Source organism: Convolutriloba macropyga, chromosome 4, assembly GCF_964194025.1.
Source record: "Convolutriloba macropyga chromosome 4, txConMacr16.3, whole genome shotgun sequence".
In the NCBI taxonomy this organism is placed as follows: domain Eukaryota; kingdom Metazoa; phylum Xenacoelomorpha; order Acoela; family Convolutidae; genus Convolutriloba; species Convolutriloba macropyga.
Window position 1 is genome coordinate 4,457,970 of NC_134471.1, and position 20,679 is coordinate 4,478,648.

The 20,679-nt window shown below is 33.4% G+C and overlaps 1 protein-coding gene across 1 annotated transcript in view; it reads left to right on the forward strand.

The window, feature by feature from the left end:
- The first annotated feature begins 5,104 nt into the window (after positions 1-5,104).
- LOC142337955 (voltage-dependent calcium channel subunit alpha-2/delta-3-like) overlaps positions 5,105-20,679 on the forward strand; it is a 202,868-nt gene continuing 187,293 nt past the window's right edge. The window contains exons 1-2 of the mRNA XM_075387588.1: positions 5,105-5,520; positions 10,630-11,853. Coding sequence (XP_075243703.1) covers positions 11,657-11,853 — 197 coding nt within the window. The 5' untranslated portion in view covers positions 5,105-5,520; positions 10,630-11,656. The remainder of the gene's footprint in view (positions 5,521-10,629; positions 11,854-20,679) is intronic.

Below are 20,679 nucleotides of genomic sequence, written 5' to 3' on the forward strand. Positions count from 1 at the left end.
GCATTTTGTTGTACTAAAATGATGTGTACAAGTGGAAGAAAAGCGGGACGAACATTGTCTTAAGTGAATTGTAGCAGCAAAGTTAAAAGTGTTAGCGGATATGACGTTAGAGTTAACACAACTCTGGTTATCAGAATAAAAGATTGTTTTTTTTCGGAACAAAGCTAAAACGGTAGGCAGAATATGTATTTAATTGGTTAAAATATATAAATATATATATAGCCTAAACGGAAAAAAAGAAAACATTGAAAATCAAAATTTTTCTGCTAAGATCCTGTATTTGGAGAGAGTTTACATGTTTAACAACTTCAAGCGCGTAATAGCAGCAATCAGTTGATAAACTTGATTTATCTTGGGTGATCCTGTTTTCACATTGAAATAAAAAGAAACGACATCTTCGAATTTAAATAGCCGCTTTATCGCAGCCATCAAATCTGCTGTACCAACAATATCTTTCTCATTGCTTTTTGGTTGTAGTGACGCGTAATCGCAGTCAGTTACTATATTTCACATTAAAATCTTTAAATAATTAAATAATTATATTTAAATAATTATATGTGACGCGTAATCGCAGTCACATTTTTTTTACAATAAATCGGAATTAATCAAAATTAATATGAAAAAAAAGTGTTTTGTGCTTAGTTAAGTGTTTTGGGATAGTTGCACGCATTAGTGACAAATTTTTTCGAAATATTTTTCCTGTTATATCTTTTACCAATTTAATAATGAGTTTTGATCTAAATTGATTTTTCGGGTAGAATTTCTAGAAATGCGGGAGTTGTTGAATAAATGGCTCAAGCAAAAAACGTTCAGGATTCCTGTTTTTTATGAACTGCGAATGAATTCCTTCAAAAAGGCTTAAAATTGCATTAGGTTTCCACAGGGCTCCGAATAATTCATAGTTACAAATTATCAAAGGCAAAATTCCTCTCGCCCAACTTGTGCACCCATTTCAGTAAAAAAAATAATTTGCCGCAACAGTTTTTACTCAGTAAAATTAAAGATGCGAACAGTCAACAGTTTAATCTAATTTTACAATTTGTCTGTTTTGCGGCGGCTATAATTTTTTTCCACAAACATTTGAATTGAGAAATCGGTGGCAGATACCGTGAGTTGGTCCAGTATTTGTTTTTCATTTTGGTACTAACAATTTAGTACCAAAAGCTTTGCTTTTGGTACTAAATTGTTAGTAATAGCGAGCTGATAATTTTTGCGACGATGATTAATTGCTTTTATCGGAGATCATATCAGTATTTTTTCATCATTAAATTTTTGCCATCATCATTGGGCTTCCTCAGACGTTCACAGTAGCACTCAAATCAGATTAAAATAAACATTTAGGCATTTGCTCAAATACATATCCGGAAGTAATGATTTTTCTATTAAGAATTTTGCAGCAAAATTTTCTTTGTCAGAAAAATGGTAACAATTTATCAGTATCGACATCTAACCACGAATTTGGATCTCAATTCTAGTCGCCGTTAATTTTCGGTTAAAATTAGAGCCACTATTAGAACAAACTGAACATACCAGCAGTTTTCCCAAGTTCAAAGGTTTTATTTTTGCCGTAAAGATTACACAACGTCTACTATTTACCAGTTTTGTCAATTAACAAATCTAAAATAGGTGAAGTTTTCATTGGAAATGAGTTCAACAACATTATTCCAAAATCTCTGAACAAGAGCCAAAAGAGGCACTTTAAAGCTGTCAAGATAACGGTTTATAAATTTGCACTTTTTCGAGGTTAATGTTGATCTCAGTATAGCGCGGATCCGAGATGTGTTATTAAAAGTAAGTTTTTCGTTGTCAAGTCAGGATTGACAGATAGTTTTTTTCCAGAACGTGTTTCAAACGATCAAATTTCAGTCTGTTGAGATGGAAAACTCTTCTGTTGCTTCCAACAAATAGCTTTGCTTTTTAATTATTTTCTTGATAAATATTCTTTAGAAAAAAAAGAGAAAAAATTGCATCAACTGCTTGTGTAGGATAGAATGCAGACTATTTTGTTTCATGTTAATGCTAATGTTAGCTGTTTTTATAATCCATTTCGGTCTATCACACATTTTTCACCGATAAAGTCTGTTCTATCAACATTGATTCTGTTCTAAATAGGCAAATATTTTGAATTAAACAATCGATTTGGGATAGGACAGCTTATTTAAATCAGATAGCTTTTAGACAAGTTACATGGGTCTATTAAGTACCACTAGAAATGGATGAACGCCAATGGATGAACTAGAAATGGATGAACGAAATGGATTAATTGAGAATAGTTTGTGACCGAACGAGTTAGTAATTATCCTGCAGACTTCTTCGGTTTCTCCTTTTTCTTCTTTCTTCAGTTCCATGGTTGAAACTGAGATCATCGGACGATAAACTGCTTGTGGATAGCCATAGAAAATATAGTTCATGCTGTGTTCAACAAAAGCGTTTAATCTTCTAGGCAGTGGTTGGTCAACCAATTTGCTTTCTCCTATTATTCGCTCCTTTTGAATTGATCAGCAAACCATGGATTTTTGTATGTTTTCTCTCATTTTCTTCTTTTTAAGAGACCCTTTTATTAAGTGGCTGCACAGCATGTATGAGAATAAATTCCTGCCTGTGTCTATGAAAGCATTGTACCAATTATCTAAGTCAAATTCTGTATCTAAGTAAAAAATAGCCCTGGGTTTATACTGAGAGGTTCAGGTATCTTAGGCCTCCTACTGATTCAAGATTAGTGGAAGGAAATTGCATAATTCTCAAATGGCGCTCTCACAGTTTTTTCTTAAAGTTCTTTCGTTCAATTTCAGTTCTCAACTGAACTTTTATTTTTTTTTCAAAATCATATGGATTTCGAAATGACCGGGATTGCTATCTCCATCGCCGCAACAGCATCACAATTAAGCAATTTTTTTAAATATTAATAAATTATAATTAATTTTGTCATCATAACTATGGTAGTTAATTCAACAGAACTGCAGTTCAATAATTCAAAATTCAACTGTCCGTTTCAAATTTCCACTCGTGAAATGTTCGTATATATTCTCCCAACATTGGTCAGGTAAGAATAAAAACTCGTGATTGAAGGATTTAACAAATCGTGAATGCTTTTTCTGAATTTGCTCAACTACTGAAGTTCTCCCCACTTCATCAGGCAAGAACGCAAAGAGGAGCAGTTGTACTTTCAATTAGATGTCTTTGAGAAAATTTGTTTCCTTCGCTGATTTCGAAGATTCTCTGCTGATGGATGAGGACAAAAACTAGTAAAATTAAACCAATTCAGCAAAATTGCTAATTAATAGTGAAGATTGCGCCAAAAACCCAAAAATACAGCTCTTCTTGCTTCAAGCGTTCAATAATACTGGCTATTACGTCAACTCTCTAATGATAGCAAAAATGGTTTACACCATCGTACAATTGAAGTAATAACACCTACTTTGATCTCAGCGTAACCAAGTACTGGAACATTGAAACTACATTTAAAAAATCGCTGACCCATAATATCTGCAAATTGGATATTTTGAAAAACACCAAATTGATTAATCGAAAGTCATTTGAATGAGCGACGATTTTTTCAAATTTTGAGTATCAATTCAGCGCTAATTTTTGCGGAAATTTGCGCTGGACTGAAATTTTTAACTTTCAGCTCAAACTTAACACTACCTCCCTCAGAAACTTTCAGCAGCTCGAACAAAGGGTGGATGTGTTGTACATGAAAAACAAGTGACTTTCAGTTGAGGTTAAGATAGAATCCAATGAAATAGGGAGGAGTACAATGGAAAAAAGGGAAGGAGGAGGAATTGGCCGGTATCCTCATCACTTTTTAATAGGCCTCCTTGGCTCTTTGTTTGATCAGTCCTGTAAACATACAAAGTCACTACTTTCACCACCCCACCACCACAACTACCACTACTATAGCATTCACATCACACTAATGAATGGATATTTGTATCTGCTGTACACTGTACAGTAAGTAATACATGCTTTATTGAGCCAACGACTAAATCGGGCAACATTCTTTTGCTGTTTTTCAGCTCTCGTAGAAAAACTGGGCTCCAAATTTTCACAGAGAGTGCATTTTTGTTTTCAGTTATCTCTGTAATTTTAATTTTTGGGAATTCTAATTTTCTTTGATACAATTGATTACATCCCCCGCCCCAATAAAACCTCCTTTAACCCTTCCAACCAGCCCCCCCCCCCCCCCCCACCCATCCACCCACCTAACCCTTCCTTGCATAGAATGACATTATGTATTATTATGGGTTAGCGCACACAGTTTAGTGCAAATCGATGCAATTTAATCTCAGAAGTTTTATGCTGAAATAATTTTTCATAAAATAGCATCAGTCACTGCACCCATTTCCCCCATATCTCTCCTTTCCCACGTGTTAACCCTGTAGGCTGTTGAAAGAACTCTCAAATCGGCCATACCAGCCCATCAATAGAATCTATCACTTGATTTCTTCTTCAAAAGCTTAAACTTATCCCACTTGAGATTTGAAATTTCAAACGTTATTTTTATATATCATATATCTTATGCAACTATTCTAATTTCTCTTATTTACAATATCAGAAAATATTATTTATAAATTTGATATCAGTTTTAATTTGTAAAATTTATCCCCAGGTTTATTTTGTAATTTTTAGTCATAGATTCAAATGTACCTGTCAGAAAAAAAATTTTGCTCTTTTCTGTCACCCCATTTTGTTTCTTTATTTAGAAACATTAATTTTTTATTTAGAAACATAAATTAGGACAGCTGCTTAATCGGCCAATTAACACAAATTACTGCTTCAAACACTGCCAACCTAATTAACCTCCCCCAACTCCGTTTATTACACAAAACAAAACATCGCATCTTTTCAAATCTCGAGTAAAAATAAACAAAAACAAAAATTGTTCAAAAAGGGGAGGAATCATACCATCAGATCAGCAAATAAACAAAATAATTATAACATTTGTTTTTAAGTAGGTTAATTTTTCTCTCATTTTTCATCGCTTTTCTTTTTAGCTATTATTCCTATTATTATATGCCTCTTTTCAGCTAATGTCAGTGCGCCTTTGTTTATTTTTGTATCCCTCTAAACCTCTGAAAAGACCTTCCCTTTAGCCATAATAGAGAAGAGAAGTCTGCAGGCTATGGTCTGATGTTAGTTACTATCGACTAACCTTGTATCCTTTCTCTTATCCACAATTCTGGTCTGTCATTGGCCTGTTTAAACGTATTGTGTTCAACAAAGCCACAACAAAAGAACCGCTCAAAACGTGAACAATTACTTTTTTCTTCCCGGGAACGAGCAACTGAGTGAATTCTTAGCCGTTTTAGCCTAGGTGTGTTGGCATTAATTGTGATTTCAAAGCGAATAAAACATCCTACCGGGATAGAAGACAGCAGCCTCCCTTTTTCGTTTGCAGTCACAAGCTAGCTACCAGGATTCCTCCAGCTTTCATTCCAATTTTATTCCGATTTAAATTATTGATTTACCAAGACCGTAAATTTCGATTTTCGGTTTTATTTGGAGACAAGATTTTGCAGAGTGGCTTAATTAAATATTTACTAATTAGCAGTTAGTATTTTTTTCTGATTATATTTGCATTTATTTCACTAAGTGCTATAAACTCATAATTGAGATCACCGGCTCCCCATAGGCGGTAACTGAGTTATTTTTAGTTTGCAAACAAAACTTGAATTTTGAAAAAAGCTCTCAGCTTAAATTTTTATTGCGGTCATTTTGTCCTAATAAAATTTTGTCGCGTGCTGATGGTCACATCTAGAAAATTGCTGTCGTATAATTTTTTACCATGAACTATCAGATTTTTTGAATTCTCTGATATTTTTCCGCATTAAAAATTATATATAAAAATCTGTTTGCTTTTGCAAAGTTGTTTTTTCACTCATATGCTTGACTCAGGTTGATCCTACCTGGCAGTTATAAGACCTGGAACTCTGCAAATGGCAAAAATGGTTTTTCCTTTTAAGATCCTTCAGCAACTTCTGAGAATTTCTACATGATCCTTGAACAATCCCAAGCGAATCTTAAATGGCTTTGCTTTGTTTACTAGAAAAATATGAGCATTGTACATGCAACTTATTTATCATTGTTTTTTGTTTACATAAATGTTATTTGTTTACGTTACTTGACTGCCTTGACCCACCCAAGAAACTTTACATCCAAAAAATGTGCGCAACCCATGTTCAATATAATAAATAAGTACAACGCATTTCAATTATTGTTCTCTTTAAATATTTTAAATATATAAATTGTAAATTCAAAAAAATTCAAAGCGATAACAAAACAGATCGATTGAACATTTGCATTAAGCAATTGAAAGCAAATTGATTTAAATATCTAGCAACATTCACTATCCCTCGAAAACTCGCTAAAAAATCTATGGACCTTTTCACTATAACCGATTTCTTCTATAAGCCATGATCTTTCTTCTATAAGCCACGATCTTCGATCTATAAAGAATGTGATACGAGCCGTTTTTTTGTGTCTCACATGATACAAAATAAAAATTCTCTTTCAAAAAAGGTTTTAAAACAGTTTTACGATCCTTCTACGTCAAGGGGGAAAATAACTAGGAATCGTATAGGTAATTGAGTGATTGTCGTGTAATCATTGAAAATCCTGAAAAAGATTAAGCCTTGCTCAGATAATTGTTGAGAACAAAATTTTTTATACGCTTCCATTTTAAATTTACGGAGATTGGAGTTCAATTCTTACGCTAACTTTTCTAAGCTAACTTTAACAAGTTTAGGATAAAATTCTAGTTTGTTGCCTTTTTTAAACTATTTCTTAACTTTTAAATGTGCTCAGAATTGACTATGGAAAAGAACTTCACTTAAAATTTTAAAACAATTTCTCTGACTCATTTTTAAAATTCAGAATTACAAAAAATAGCAATTAATCAAGGCTTTGGAAAAAACTGATTGATAACTTGTTTTTTGCAGTTTATATAAAGAATAGAATGAAAAAATTGTTGTAGCGCGTTTTTTAAAAGTTTTTGAAGTTGAAGGAATTTAAAAAAAATACGAGAGTGTTTTTGTCTACGACTTCATATGACGGATTGCTGTTTCAGGTTCAAAAACTGTCAAGATTAGTTATTTGCTTTTACAACAACTAGTGAATGTTTTATTTTAAAAATTTTGCGGGTGTTTGTAGTGGTATATTATATGATGAGAAAATGAAAGAATGTGAGCAGTGTTTTAGGCGAAGATAACATTTGTAAAAATTGACAAATTTTAGAAAATTTGCATTTTTTTGTGCAATGGAGGATTGCTTAAAAATTTTCTCAATACTCACGTCTCATTGAACTCAGAAACAAATCATTGAACTAGCGTAGCTGACTAACCTTCTCCTGCAACCATCTTCCGCAATTTTTCTCAAATATAGTTTTCTACCAATTACAGAGAAATATACTCGAAGCAATAATATGCTTTTGATTTATTTTTTTTAAAAAAAATGCTAATGTGAATGGATCAATAGTTTTACTGACATGATTTTTTCTACTTAGCAGGTATAAAACCAGAGTTTTTGTTAGTTTATTTTGAAATTCAAATTTTTTCTCACAGAAATTGAAAAAAAAATGAAAGGAGTCAAAATGAGAATCAATTATAATTACGAATCAACTAAAAAAATCGTTCAAACACTAAAAATTGTTCACATTCAATTTTGGCATTAAGCCAAAATTAGCAGGAATTACCTCTAATATGTTCCTATAATATTGCATAATTGTACTTGAACTGAACGTTTGTTTTCATATTAGGGTTTGTCAAAGGACTCTTATATTCATAGTTAACAAATAACTACTTTGTCAAGTTAGTGTAAACTTTTTATACATTTAAATTGCATTTTTATGTGGTTTAAAATTTAAGCAATTCAGAGGTAATTAAGCGCCATTTTGGTTAAAATATTTTGAGTTTTTGCGAATTTTTAGAATTCAATTGGAACAACGATCTTCGTGAGAGTGCGAAAAATAATTGACTGTACAGATTGCAATTTAAAAATTTATGATGAGGAATTTGCCAGTTTCTATTTGGAGCTTTAGACAAAAATGTCATCAGTGTTAAAAATTGATAGTTTTTTCAAGTAAGACAAATCACTGGCTCAAAATGTTGAACTAAATCAACCCCGAAAGAGGACATTGGATTGTTAATTCATTTCGCCCCAGGTTTTTTGCGAAATTCTGATTTCTTTAAATTTTTGCATTTTTTGAAGGCTCCAATTTAACCTAGTTTATGTTCAATACCTTCTTCCGAACTTTTTTTGCCCGTAGACGAATAAGCAAGATAGTTTTACAAGAACTGCTATATATTACACGTGTTTACAGCTGCGCCTACAGTTTACAATTGTTCGATTTTTTAAGTATTCCTTTTTTTATAAATTCCAATTAAAATTTTCTATTTGAGTTGAGGCCATTTTCTTAGAGATTTAAATGCACGCATTTAATTGCAAACTACTAGCATGGTGACGTTCGACAAAATGAGATTTCAGTTATGTCTATCATTAAAATTTTTGTTCTTTTGTGATTTGGTCAAAAAGATTGGCATTTGTTATGGTTGGTTTTAGGAACGAAATGTTCTAAAAACACAGAAAATGAGTTCAAATAAAAAAAAACAGAAATGGAGACCGCCAACTTAACGAAAAAGGAAAATTTGAATCCGTTTTTCATTATCGAGCATCGGGGTCTTAGTGTCAAGAAATAATTTGGCCTTTTCTTTTATTATTTTTACAATCTCTCTCTACTAATACCTGTCTGTCTTATAATCAGTCCCCCGCCTGCCTTGAATGAAAAGGTGGATACGCAATTGGGGTTATCAATGGGGTGGGGGGAGGGGGTTGAGCTGTGATTAGCGGCTCAACGCTAAGTTACTGAACGCTGTTGCTTTTAAGTCATAACTGTAGGTTGCGTTGTAACGGTTAATGTATCCGGCGCCTGTGAAAAGAGGTCTACACCCCCCCCCCCCGCCTCACATCCCGCCTTTTTAATTCCTAATTCCTTCCACGTTAATGGTAGCGCGGGGTAATTGAAGATCTGGCGTTTTAGTATTGTTACAGCACAGTTTGTTAGAGTCGCGGGTATAATAAGATAGGGTATCAAATGAAATGCAATTCCTGGCTATCCCTATTTCTTTGTGACATCAAACACACGTCTCGCTTGATGGACATTTCTTTCTAATTTCAACTTCCCCCTTTGAGCTAAAAAATCGATAATCGCTCTCTTTTTCTATAATTTTACCCCCATTTTCGGGGCCTATGTTGACTGTTTTTTGCTGAGCTGAAAATACGGGAGCATTCACAATGCTGGGCTAAAAAGGCGCAATTTGGGTGCGAGTTTATCTAGCGCCCGGGTAGCGGCGGGTTTCTCTTTTCCATTTGTTCACACTCATATCTTTATCTAAATTCATCTGTTCGCTTTTTTACATCAACTGTCTTGAGTCGAAGGTAATTTGTGATTTATTTCTTCTTTATCTTCAATTTATCTCTCATTCTTTTTTACCCGTTGGCGACATCTGAGCAAAAAATTGCAAAGTAAACAGGACAAACAAAAACAGGAAAAAATAAACAAAAACAGCTCTAATGGTTTTCATGACCATCTTATTATGCACAGTCGCGTGAACCACTTAGATTAATTAATTTTTCCACTTGAATTATGCAAAAATGAAAACTAATTCAAGTAATTCCTATTTGATTTTGCTATTACCTTTTCCTAGTTTAAAATCTAGTCTGATTGTTAAAATTTAACAAAAGGGCTGTTAGATTTAAATTTACTCGGTCAAAAATGAAAAAAATAATTACTTTTATAAATTTTAGTAATACCATTGAATATATTTTTGTTTAAAGCTTTAACGTTTATTTAAATTTATATACAAAAGCGTTAGAGATTTAAGGAAAGTTACAGAGAATTAAATTTAACTATTCAAACAATAAAATTCTTTGATTTTTACTTTTTTAGAATAAAAATTTTCTAAACTATTTTTCTAAACTTATTTTAAGAAAGCAAGCATATATTTTCAAGATACTTTCTTCCAAGCTTCTGAAATCAGCTACTATTTCAATTTTTCTGCCCAAAAACGTGAAAACATTTTCACTCACTTTTAATCAGATTGAAATGATATGCCCAGACCAATCAACATAAAAACGCATTGCTTTATGCTAATGCAGTGCCATATAGATAGCGACTTTTAATACTTATTAGCGGAGGCATTTTTCAAAATGAGCCCGGGACTAATCTTAAATTCATGGGATGCAATTAGGAATTTAATGATGTGTGTTACTGAAAATCTCATCATTATTTTTACGCTCTGATAAAATTCTTGTTTCTGTGACTGCGACTTGATATTGTATGTATGTATGTATTTATACTCACTGGCCATGAGTGTGTATATAGGGTATATGGGTAGGCAGAGAGAAATGGGGGGGGGGGTGGTGGGGAGCATATGATGGTAGATTGCGAGCTACTGGGTCTTATAGGTGCTTTAATACTTTCACCCTTAGGTTCTATCCGTTTTAACCTCACTTTAATTCAGTATATACCCCCACCTTTTTTTTCTTTCCCCCTTTCGTTCTCTCTCTGCCTTCCTTGTATCCATCCCTCACCTTAAAACGACCCCCACTCTCAATATCTTTCCCAAATTTCAGGCCACTTTCCACTCCCAGTTTTTCTATTTGGCCACGGCCGCCATTCATTATTTCAAGTTAATACTCCCAAAAATCCGCTTCACTCGAGGATAACACTTGACTGTGTGATTGCCTTCGGATCTGACTCCCCTCTTTTGCATTGGAGATATGTAATAACTCAATTATAACCAGAAATTGTTAACCAAAACTCCCTTAACTCTACCATATTACACCACGCGCTGTCTTTTCGATTTTCGCCGTTTTTTATTCTTTAAGGAATTTTTCCTTCTTTTTCCCTCTTAGTTGGGTTTAATCGCCTGCTCCTAGACAATTGGTCCCCAGCGATTTGGGAGAGAGAAGAAATCTTCAATTTTCCCCCTTTTTTGTTCCACTGAATGACAAAAAGATTTCACGCATTTATCATCATTTCTCTTCAAATTCCCCCTGAAGGGGGTCGCAATTCATTATTATTACACCGATAAGTTTAGTCAGCCCTAACACAAATCAGTAATTGAGTTATAACCGATATAAATTCACCCACCAACCGGGAGCTGTTTCCAGGTTGATTTATGACAATAGAAAAACCACTGATAAATTAAACCAAATTATTTCTTTATCATTTCGTTTAAAATTTTTGATAAACTATATAGGTTTAAACAAAAATTTCTTTGTTACAAATTGAAATTAATCAAATTAAATTAGTTGCCATTGTTGCGCGCAGATCATTTATAAATTAACGAATCCTTGAAATTATTAACGAGGTGATCAATAAAACTTGAATTCATGGGTTGCATTCGAATATTAATTTTATAAAGATCGGTTACAATTTTGCGAATTCTTGAATTGGTTGGTTATCAACAGCCAAATCACAAAATACCGAATGATTCTCATCGGCAAAAACAAAAAAAGTTGAGTTGTCATACATTATTTCAAATTTAAAACCATTATTTTGCTGTATTCAGCTCAGTTTTTACAGATAGAAATTCGTTAATCCGATTGTTATTTATAATATAAATATTTTACTATTTGTTATTAGTTATAACCAACTATGAAGTGCCAATTTGTGCCGTTGCTTGCCGCCTACAGTTGCATCAATCGCCACCACCCCCACCCCCCTCACCCGAACCGCCATTACTCCAGTTTGCTATCTTTCAATTTCACTCTGTTTATTCTACTAATCTTATCACTTTTAACGAGGGGAGTTTTGCCGTCGAACACGAAAGACCACGAGATCAGCAAGGACGAGTAAGTAAAACAAGGAACACAGTGAAACACTCCAGCAAAAATAGGAAAATATATCCTTTCTTCTTAAGATCATCTATAATTGATATTTCTACTTCTTCCTTATAATGGTATATGGTAAGTGTAATGGATAGTCCCGCCTCTGATATAAATAAACAGACCTTTGTCAATGTAAAAAAGAGCATTAGTTTGTTCGCAGCTTTATAAAAAATAACAAAATTGTTCACATGTGTATAAGGGAAATAGTTTTTCCAGATACGACCAAATTTCTGGGATTAAAAAGCGATAACTTCGAATTTGAATTCAGATTTAATTAAAAATAGTAAAAATTGGCGCATTTCTTTTGCTCATATAGAGTTGTTTTTATCTAGTTCATTTCCTCCACGAGGATAAATTTCTATTTTCATAAACCTGTGTGAACAATCTGGTTTTCGGTAATTCAAATTAATCTTTCATTTTTTTTTCTAATTAGCCTTTGAACTAAAAAAATCGTGTTCTTGAGGGTATCTTGAAAAAGAAAACGAAAAAATTTATTTTTTCCTGAAACCCTTACGAACACGCCTATTGTTTTATTTAAAAAACTAATTAAAAAGTACACATAGGTGCTTTTTTTAAATTTCGAGAACTGTTAGTCATTTAGGACACGCAAAAGTCGTATGACAATGAAGTTGAAAAAATACAGTATGAAAGAAAAAGAAACTGAATTATAACTTTTAATGATTAGTCTTGTTAACTTTGAGTACGATTAATTATAACATTATTCACGCCAAAAAAAATAAGCAACACACCTCTACGTAATGAAAAACGAAACGAAGAATTCTGTTCTATAACGGTAGTTTTTATGGAGAGAAGTTTCTTCGTTTTTATGTGAATGCAATTTGTTCTTACCTATGGGGTCTTTCAAAGAAATTTTGAGGTGCATGTTGAAAGACAGCTAAAACTCCCTGGTCATATCAACAGTTCTGTTTACTGAAAAAGAAAAATATAGCAGGACAAGTCCTGAAATACATTTCAAAGAATTGAATTAAAACTTAGAAATACTCTACCTGACCAGCAGAGCAATTGAAAAATGCCAGCAAAAACACAAACAAAATCATCTCAAAAAATTGAGAAACTAAAACAATCAAACAAAGTAACCAAAAACATACTCATTGCTAAAGCTATTGAAGCTTTTACCCCTAAGGCAAAATTTGATCCCTTTAAATACACCGCTTTCAAAAATAAATTCAAAACCAATTTTTGTTTCTGAAATCGGTCCAGTAGTATATCTGTATTACCTGAAAAACATCATTGGCCATTGAAGATCGATTAACTCGAAAATGGCCAAAAAATTTTAAAAAAAAATGAAATCAATTGCAAACTTTAATAAAAGGCTGCTGAAAATGGTGATATTATCATCTTCAGAATCATTTCTGTGTCTCTAGAGGCTATCCAGTAACCCAATTCAAGCATTAAAAAATTCATTAGCTCAAAGCCCGATAGGCAATAATTTTTAGAAAACAATTTCAGTTTCAAAAAAAAATTTCGTTCTATTAAAATGTTGAAAAACATTCAATTGCCCCCCTAGCAACTTTTTAGTAGCATACAATCAAACCGTGGATGACGTTACCTGGCTACTGAGGTAAGAAAAACTGAATAAAAGACAAATATTTTGAAAAAACTTGAAAAAAAATAGCAAATTTTATCAGAAAATTTCTAAAATTCGAAAGCTTAAATTGTTGAAAACAAATCCATTGAAACGAACAAGCATGCAGTAACTTTTATCAGACTGTGGAATAGGTTTTCTGGCACATGAGATTGGAAAAATATTAAAAATTGAAAAAAACTTTTGAAAACCTTGGAAAAAGTTGCAGATTTTATCAAAAAAGATACAATTTGAGACATTAAAATGTTGAAAACCAACCCATTGTTTGTGCCTATTATGTAGTGCCCTATTATCAAACCTTAACGGAGACTCCCTGGCCCCTGAAGCTGGAAAATGACAAACATTTTCAAAAAACTTGAAAAAAATTGCAAAAATTAGTAGCATTTTGCGTGTTCGTGTTTGTAATACCAAAACATAGAGCTCATAAAATGGTCATGACAAGTTATTTTGTCTCGCAAAAGGCCGTCGTCAACTTTGAAAAACTTCATGCTAAGACTAATCAAACAAAAAATCTCAAAAAATTACAAAAAAAAACTTGAAATTGCAGCACTTTGAGCCCAAAAACTCTTAAAAATTACCTTTAAAACTTAAATTAAGGCCATCTCAGCAGCTGCACCACTCTAAGCACTTGAAGGACTACTAAAACCCACTTTGAGCCCCTAATGAAACCTTATGCCCGCTGGGCTTTACCTGTTTATGCCGTTTTGAAAGATCAAAGTCATTGAAAAATGTGTGACAAGTAAAGTTTTGTTGTCACAAGTGAAGTTTATGTGTGTGTTTTTTGCGTATTTGCGTTTGTGACTGTGTGTTTCTGTATTTGCGTGTGTCAGTGAGTTTCTGCGCGTGTGTGTTTGTGTGTAGTGTGTGTATGTGTGTCTGCATGTGTGTGTGTTTGTGTGTGTGTGCGTGTGCTTGCGTGCGTGTGTGTATTGTGTGCGTGTGTTTGTGTGTGTGCGTGTATATGTGTGTGTGGTCTGTGAGTGTGATTCCAACATCTGACCCCCGTCTTCCAACACCATTCCAACACTTTACGGAAGGAACCTGTCTTTATAATATATAACTAATTTTTAAAAAGCAATTTTATATTGAAAATGTATTCTGTTTACTTTTGGTCAAAGCATTTGGACAGCATTTTATGTCAATTTTTATTTGTCTTCAATAATTTGACACCATCTTCTATTCCGAATAATTAAAAAAATAGTCCACCGTCAATTTCAATTTCAGCACCTCCTCACATTCATAAAATTACTGTTCATTTCTGCTTTTAGCGCATTAAATATTTTCATTAAGACAGCGTAAAATTTCCAGCGTCCACTGCAGCGGTGACTAATCTTGGTTACTTTGAATATCAAACTATTAGAGGGTTCTTTGTAGAACAGTATTGTTGTCCGTCAGTCCTCAGGGAATAACGTTTTATTGGAGCAGAAGAATTCATTAATGAATTTTTACAGTGCATGCGTGAAACAATTCCACTTCCGTTCTTCAGTTCGCATTTGCCCGCGTGATCAAACGGGTTTTTCATCCAATTTTGCTGGTTTTTGAAGTGCGCTCCGACGTGATTAAATCTGAAGCTTTCAACTTCTTTTCTTTCCTGCCACGATCATGTGATGTCAAGTGCGGGCTTAGAAATGTTGAATTTATTAAGGTTTAGTAAGACTAGCTGTCTAACTTTACATAAAGATAATTTTCATTTTTGTTCTACTAAAATTAAACCAAAATAGGTATTACGATTGAGACTCGAAAATTATCGGTTGAAAAGAGAGAAATTAACGCCTTATTTTGTAATATTTTTCGCCTCAAATCATGAAAATACAAAGTGACAATAAAATCATTCGAGGTAATTAATTGCGTTCATACAAAATACTTTTTAAATTTTTTTCTTCATTACTTGAAAAGACTTTTTAAATCTTGTTTAGTCTGAAATATTAACCTAAATAGCTGCCGAATTAAACAAATATTGCTCGTTGCTTATCCTTTTATAGCTTTTTACCCCCCCCCCCCCCCAATATGGGTTAGGGATGATATTTTTGGTAGAATTCATTTGAAATGATATTAGCTGTGTTCCATTAGGTCTTATTTTTTCAAAAGGAAAAGACTCGGTCCAAAACGGAAACTAAGCAAGACTAGGAGCTGATCTAATTATCTAAATTAAAGCTTTGGGTAAAATTTTAGGCATATTATTTTCTTCAGCTTTTAAACCGTCTCATTTTGACTCTTTCCAAGTTCTTTTGAAGACCACGAAACGACGTGAACAGGATTTCAAATTTTTTAATGATTCTTATACCCGATATGTTAGCGTCTGCCATAGAATAATATGACCCTAATAAAAATACAAAATTTGCACGACAATAATTGGAATGTACAGGAGAGCTAATTTTCTTGAAATCAAAATTCATTATTAAAGCTGTTTTGAACAAATGTGTAAAATGATTTTTTTGTTTTTATTCAAGCTATGTTGCGACATAGGGAAAAAATTCGGTAAGCACGAAAGGACTGTTGAACAGTGAATTCAACAAAAAGTGTAAAACTTGAAGGAATTAAATTTGATATTCAAATGAAATCCTTCAGCTTTCTGTTATTTGCTAATCTGCGATTTTGAAGCATCCCGGGTCATAGTAACATAGTAAATCAGCGCTGAAGCATAGTATTTCTCAGTCTGTATTTCTAATATGAACATATTATGATCATGTCACTTTTTACCATGAAGTATGAATTCAGTAAAAAAAAACGAAGTCTGTTCAGTGTAAAAACAGCACTCAATCCTTATACTTAGCTTAAACTGTTCAGAATTGTATTTCAGCCTTTTTTCTCTAATCAGAGCTCATATCATGGTAAAATTAATATTCCAGATTAAAAAAGATCTCCACTAAACTCTACTTAGAGAAAGAAACAAACTGCATAATATTTAATTTTTGATTGGTTATTGAAACTACTATGCATAAGATGATTTATACAATTGGAGTATTTGGAGTGTTTGCATGCAGTTTCACGTTGCACAACGATACTGCGGCAGCTGCGCCCACAACTTCGGTAACTGTACTGCCAATGTATTCGTTGCATTCTTCCCGCTGCATCACTTCTCATTAATAAACAGGTCTGGACATCAATAACCAGCTCCTTATTAATTTGTTCGCAGTTCACTCTGGCTCCGCCACTGTGGACCATGGATGTGGTCACACTTGGGTCGAGGATGTAGAGGAGGCACTGTCCGAGACAATCACCACATCTTTCACAAAAACCCGACGATTAGATGTGCATACATAAAAAAAAGCAGCAGCAAGAGAATTTAATAGTTTTGAGTTTTCAAGAAGGCACAAAACAAAAATGATAAAGATTTTTTTATAATTCAAATATTTTATAATAGCAACTGCTGCCCCGCACCAGATTTACTAATACTAACTGCAGCCCCCACCGCCCCAAGAAGTATCACCAGCAGCCCCCACCGGCCCTACTAGTATCAACTACAGCGCGCCAACACCCCTACTATTACCACCAGCATCCCCCTACCACCCCAAATAGTACCAACTGCAGCCCCCCACCACCCCTACTAGTACCAACTGCAGCCCCCACCACCACAATTAGTACCACCAGCAACCCCCTACCACCCCTACTAGTACCAACTGCAGCCCGCTTACTAATTTTGTTTTTCTCAACGAAACTGGCCTGGGCAAAGTCAAGGTTTACCATTTTTCCCCGCGATGTTGAGACCAAATTATATGGCTTGTCGCGCTAAAAAAAATTAAATTTAACTTTTCCGGGGAGTTTAACTGAAACAATCGCCGATCAAAGATTTTATTAATTGACCTTTTAAAAAACAAAATGAATGGGCAAAGAAAGTTTTTGTTTTGCTGGCAGAGATAAAAATCTTCTTACAGTCAGTGGGTTTTTTCGATGCAAAAAACGTTTCTACGAGATGCACTTATTTTGAAAAATGATAAACTAGCGATCAGATCAAACTTACTTGCAACAGGCAGTTTGGTTACACAAATTCGGAGAATTTGGAGCTTTTTAAATCTGGAGCAGTTTTGATTTTAGTTCCACGCTTAAAAGCTGCCAACTTTGTCATACGACAGCTAGAAAAGTATTCTAAATTACGACTGATAGAAAAATATCACAAATTACGAAAGATAGGAAGATAACAAAAAATATCGCAAATTATCGAAAAAAATCGCAAATTAAGATCAAAACATCTATTAATTGAACTTTAAAAAAAACTGCACTAACATTTGACCGCGCTGAGAAATTTTTTGATTTACTGGCAGAGATAAAACTCTTCTTAAAATTAGTCGCTATTTTTCAAAGAAAAAAAGCGTTTCTGCGAGATGCAATTAATATGACAAATAGTAAGCTTGTTCTCAAATTTTTTGCAACAACCAGTTTCCTTGCAAAAATTCTGATAATTTGGAGCTCTTTAAATCTGGAGCAGTTTTGATTTGAGTTCCATGCTCAACAGCTGTGAAATTTGTCATACGACAGATGGAGAAATATCGCAATTTAATTTTGCTTTTTTTGTACTTTGCTTAGAACGCCAATAAAGGGCTAATGATTGGCAAATATTGAGCAGGCAAGAACTATTTTTCCGGATGGAAGCAATTTTTGAGATCGGTTTACCCTTGTTTTGATTTGTCAAAGTTTTCAAATTGTTACATTTATTCTCGAAATTTTCCTGCCTTTCATATTGCTGTTTTTGATTCTCAAAGTTTAATCTGGTTTCTAATTTTGGTTTTTGGTTTTGTCACAATTTTGTTTTTTAATCCACGAATTGCAGTAGATTACATTTGCAAGCACTAGGACAAATATTGTTCCTTCGACCTTTGCTTTGTGCGATTTGAACAAAGTTTCATAATATCATTTAGAATCGATATTGAGTTCAGTCTCCCCAGCATAAGCCTATCACAAACTAGATTTCACCCCGCTTGTCGTTGGAGATTAAATTGCCCGATGACATTAGTTAAATTGCCCGTATTAATATGTCGACACAAAATTTATAATTTCAGAACAAAATTTCTTCATGGAACAAACGTAGAAAAGTTTTCGTAAAAATCCCAGCTTTATGAATTAATCTCAACTCTTCTCTAACCATGACTTCAATTTGAGATAGCTTGAAATTGAGAAAATAAGCTTTCAAAAGACTTTGATCTGATATAGAATCTCAAGTGGATAGTTTTTAATGTGCTTCTCATTGTTCCGATCCACTTGTAGGGGGAGGAACTATATACTCAAATGGGGTTTTTATTTGATCAGTCGATTTTGGCCGATAGATCATTGTAGAGAGTTGAGACTGGTATTTTTTCGTTTTTACAGTGAGTTATCGAGGTTTAAATTTTCTGAATAGTACGAGAATTTCGTTGTTTTTGTTCACATGTTCCGTATTTTTGATCTAATTTTCATCAATGTTGTTAAAGTTTGTTAAATTGGTAATAGCAATGCTTTCGGTTCTAGTTTTAGTGATAGAGGAGGCTTGCCGATTCGTTTTATTCGAGTCTTTTGGTTGATATTTTTGAAATTTTTTCGAATTTGTTACTTTTTTAATCAAAACTAGCTCCAAACACGCTTCTTTTCTATCCCACTTTGTTTAAATATGCCAGAAGTATAGACCACACGTCTGCTGTCACAATCTTTGAAAACTCCCAAAAAAAGCTAGTTGTAATTTTGCTTCCTATAGGAGACTTCTGGAATTAGAAATAGGCCGAACTTTCAGAAAATTAACTAAATAGTTAAACAAAATGCATCATTTATTTTTGGTTTATTGAAATATTTTTTCTATTTGATCTATTTTACAAATATATTTAGTAATTAATTGTTTTTGTTGGACGCGCAGCAAGCTCATGGCTAGGTTTGGACTCATCTTGGATTCTTAGAATCAATAACTATTCGGATTACTTTTGAGCGCGGTCTTTTTATAGCTAAGACGCTCTAATATTAGGGGAGCTATATTGCGGTGTCCTTGGTTTTTGGTTTCTTCGTCTGACGCTCTTTTTCGTTTTATATTTTTTCACACAGCAAAGCTGAAAAAGTCAGATGTCCTGAATGACTTCTTCCTCTCACTAACGGCTTTTGCGCTCGTGAATTTGTTTCTCTCTCTCTCTCTCTCTAACAAACAAAAGGTTTTGAGTGATTAGATTTTGATTATACGTGACTTACCTCTCTCAATAAAATGACTTTTGCACTTTAAAACTCAAATTTATTTTGAATTAAATTAAGGTCAAAGAAATTCAGTTGTGTAATAAAGGTCCCTAATGAAAGGTCTTCTGCGCAATGAGCTTTAACAAGCTTTTTACATGGTTTTTTCAGCGGCGTCGACGCCGTTTTCAACATCTATCTGTATCTGTTTCAATCTCTATCATATGACACACAAGTCTATTCTTTCGCAGCTATTCTGACAATCTGCCGACTATGTTTCAAATTATTTTTGGGTTTTTGTTTTTTCTCCATGTTAATTACTGACGAGAACGATTTCAAATGAAGGCCTAATTAATGACAGAACCTATCTGCAACAAAAGGAAGCCAGACAAATGTGTACTATGTCTTCAGAAAAAAAATCTTCATTTATGTCTCCAGGGAAAAGCGTCTTTATGTCTTCTCATTTTTTTTGGCTTCGACAATGTATCTTCGTAATTTTTAATTGTTTTTTTTGTCTTTTGATTCATTTGTCATTTCTTTTGCAGCAACTTTGTCTTTGTAATCCGTGATCATATTGGGTTCATTATGGGCTATAGATGAACCTATACATTTGCCATAAGTTTGCCTTTTTTGATATCTTTTTCTGTCCACATGTAGCTTAGTTTCAATATGTACAGTGCAAACTTTTTTAAAAGTGAAATAAATTGTTTTTTTCAGTAGCTATATGTTTAACTATTGGTTCATCGCTTTCTTAGTACAAAATTTCATAAAATTTTTAAATTTTTTCATAAAACTTTGTGTTTTTGCATTATGCCTATATTTGAGGTTGTAATTGGTTCCCTTTCCAAAATAACACATTAGTGAAGCTTCAATTGGCATTGAAAGAGTTCACATTGAATGTTTTTAAAGACTTTAGTGAATAGGTCATAGTTTTAACTGCTGTTTTTAAGCCGTTCCCTCGGAAAGTTTATTAGAATTTTTTGTTTTGTCTCTAACTGTCTTTTTTGTTGTCGTACGGCATATAGTTGACAATCAATAGCTTAAATTGCCTCTATGGTTGT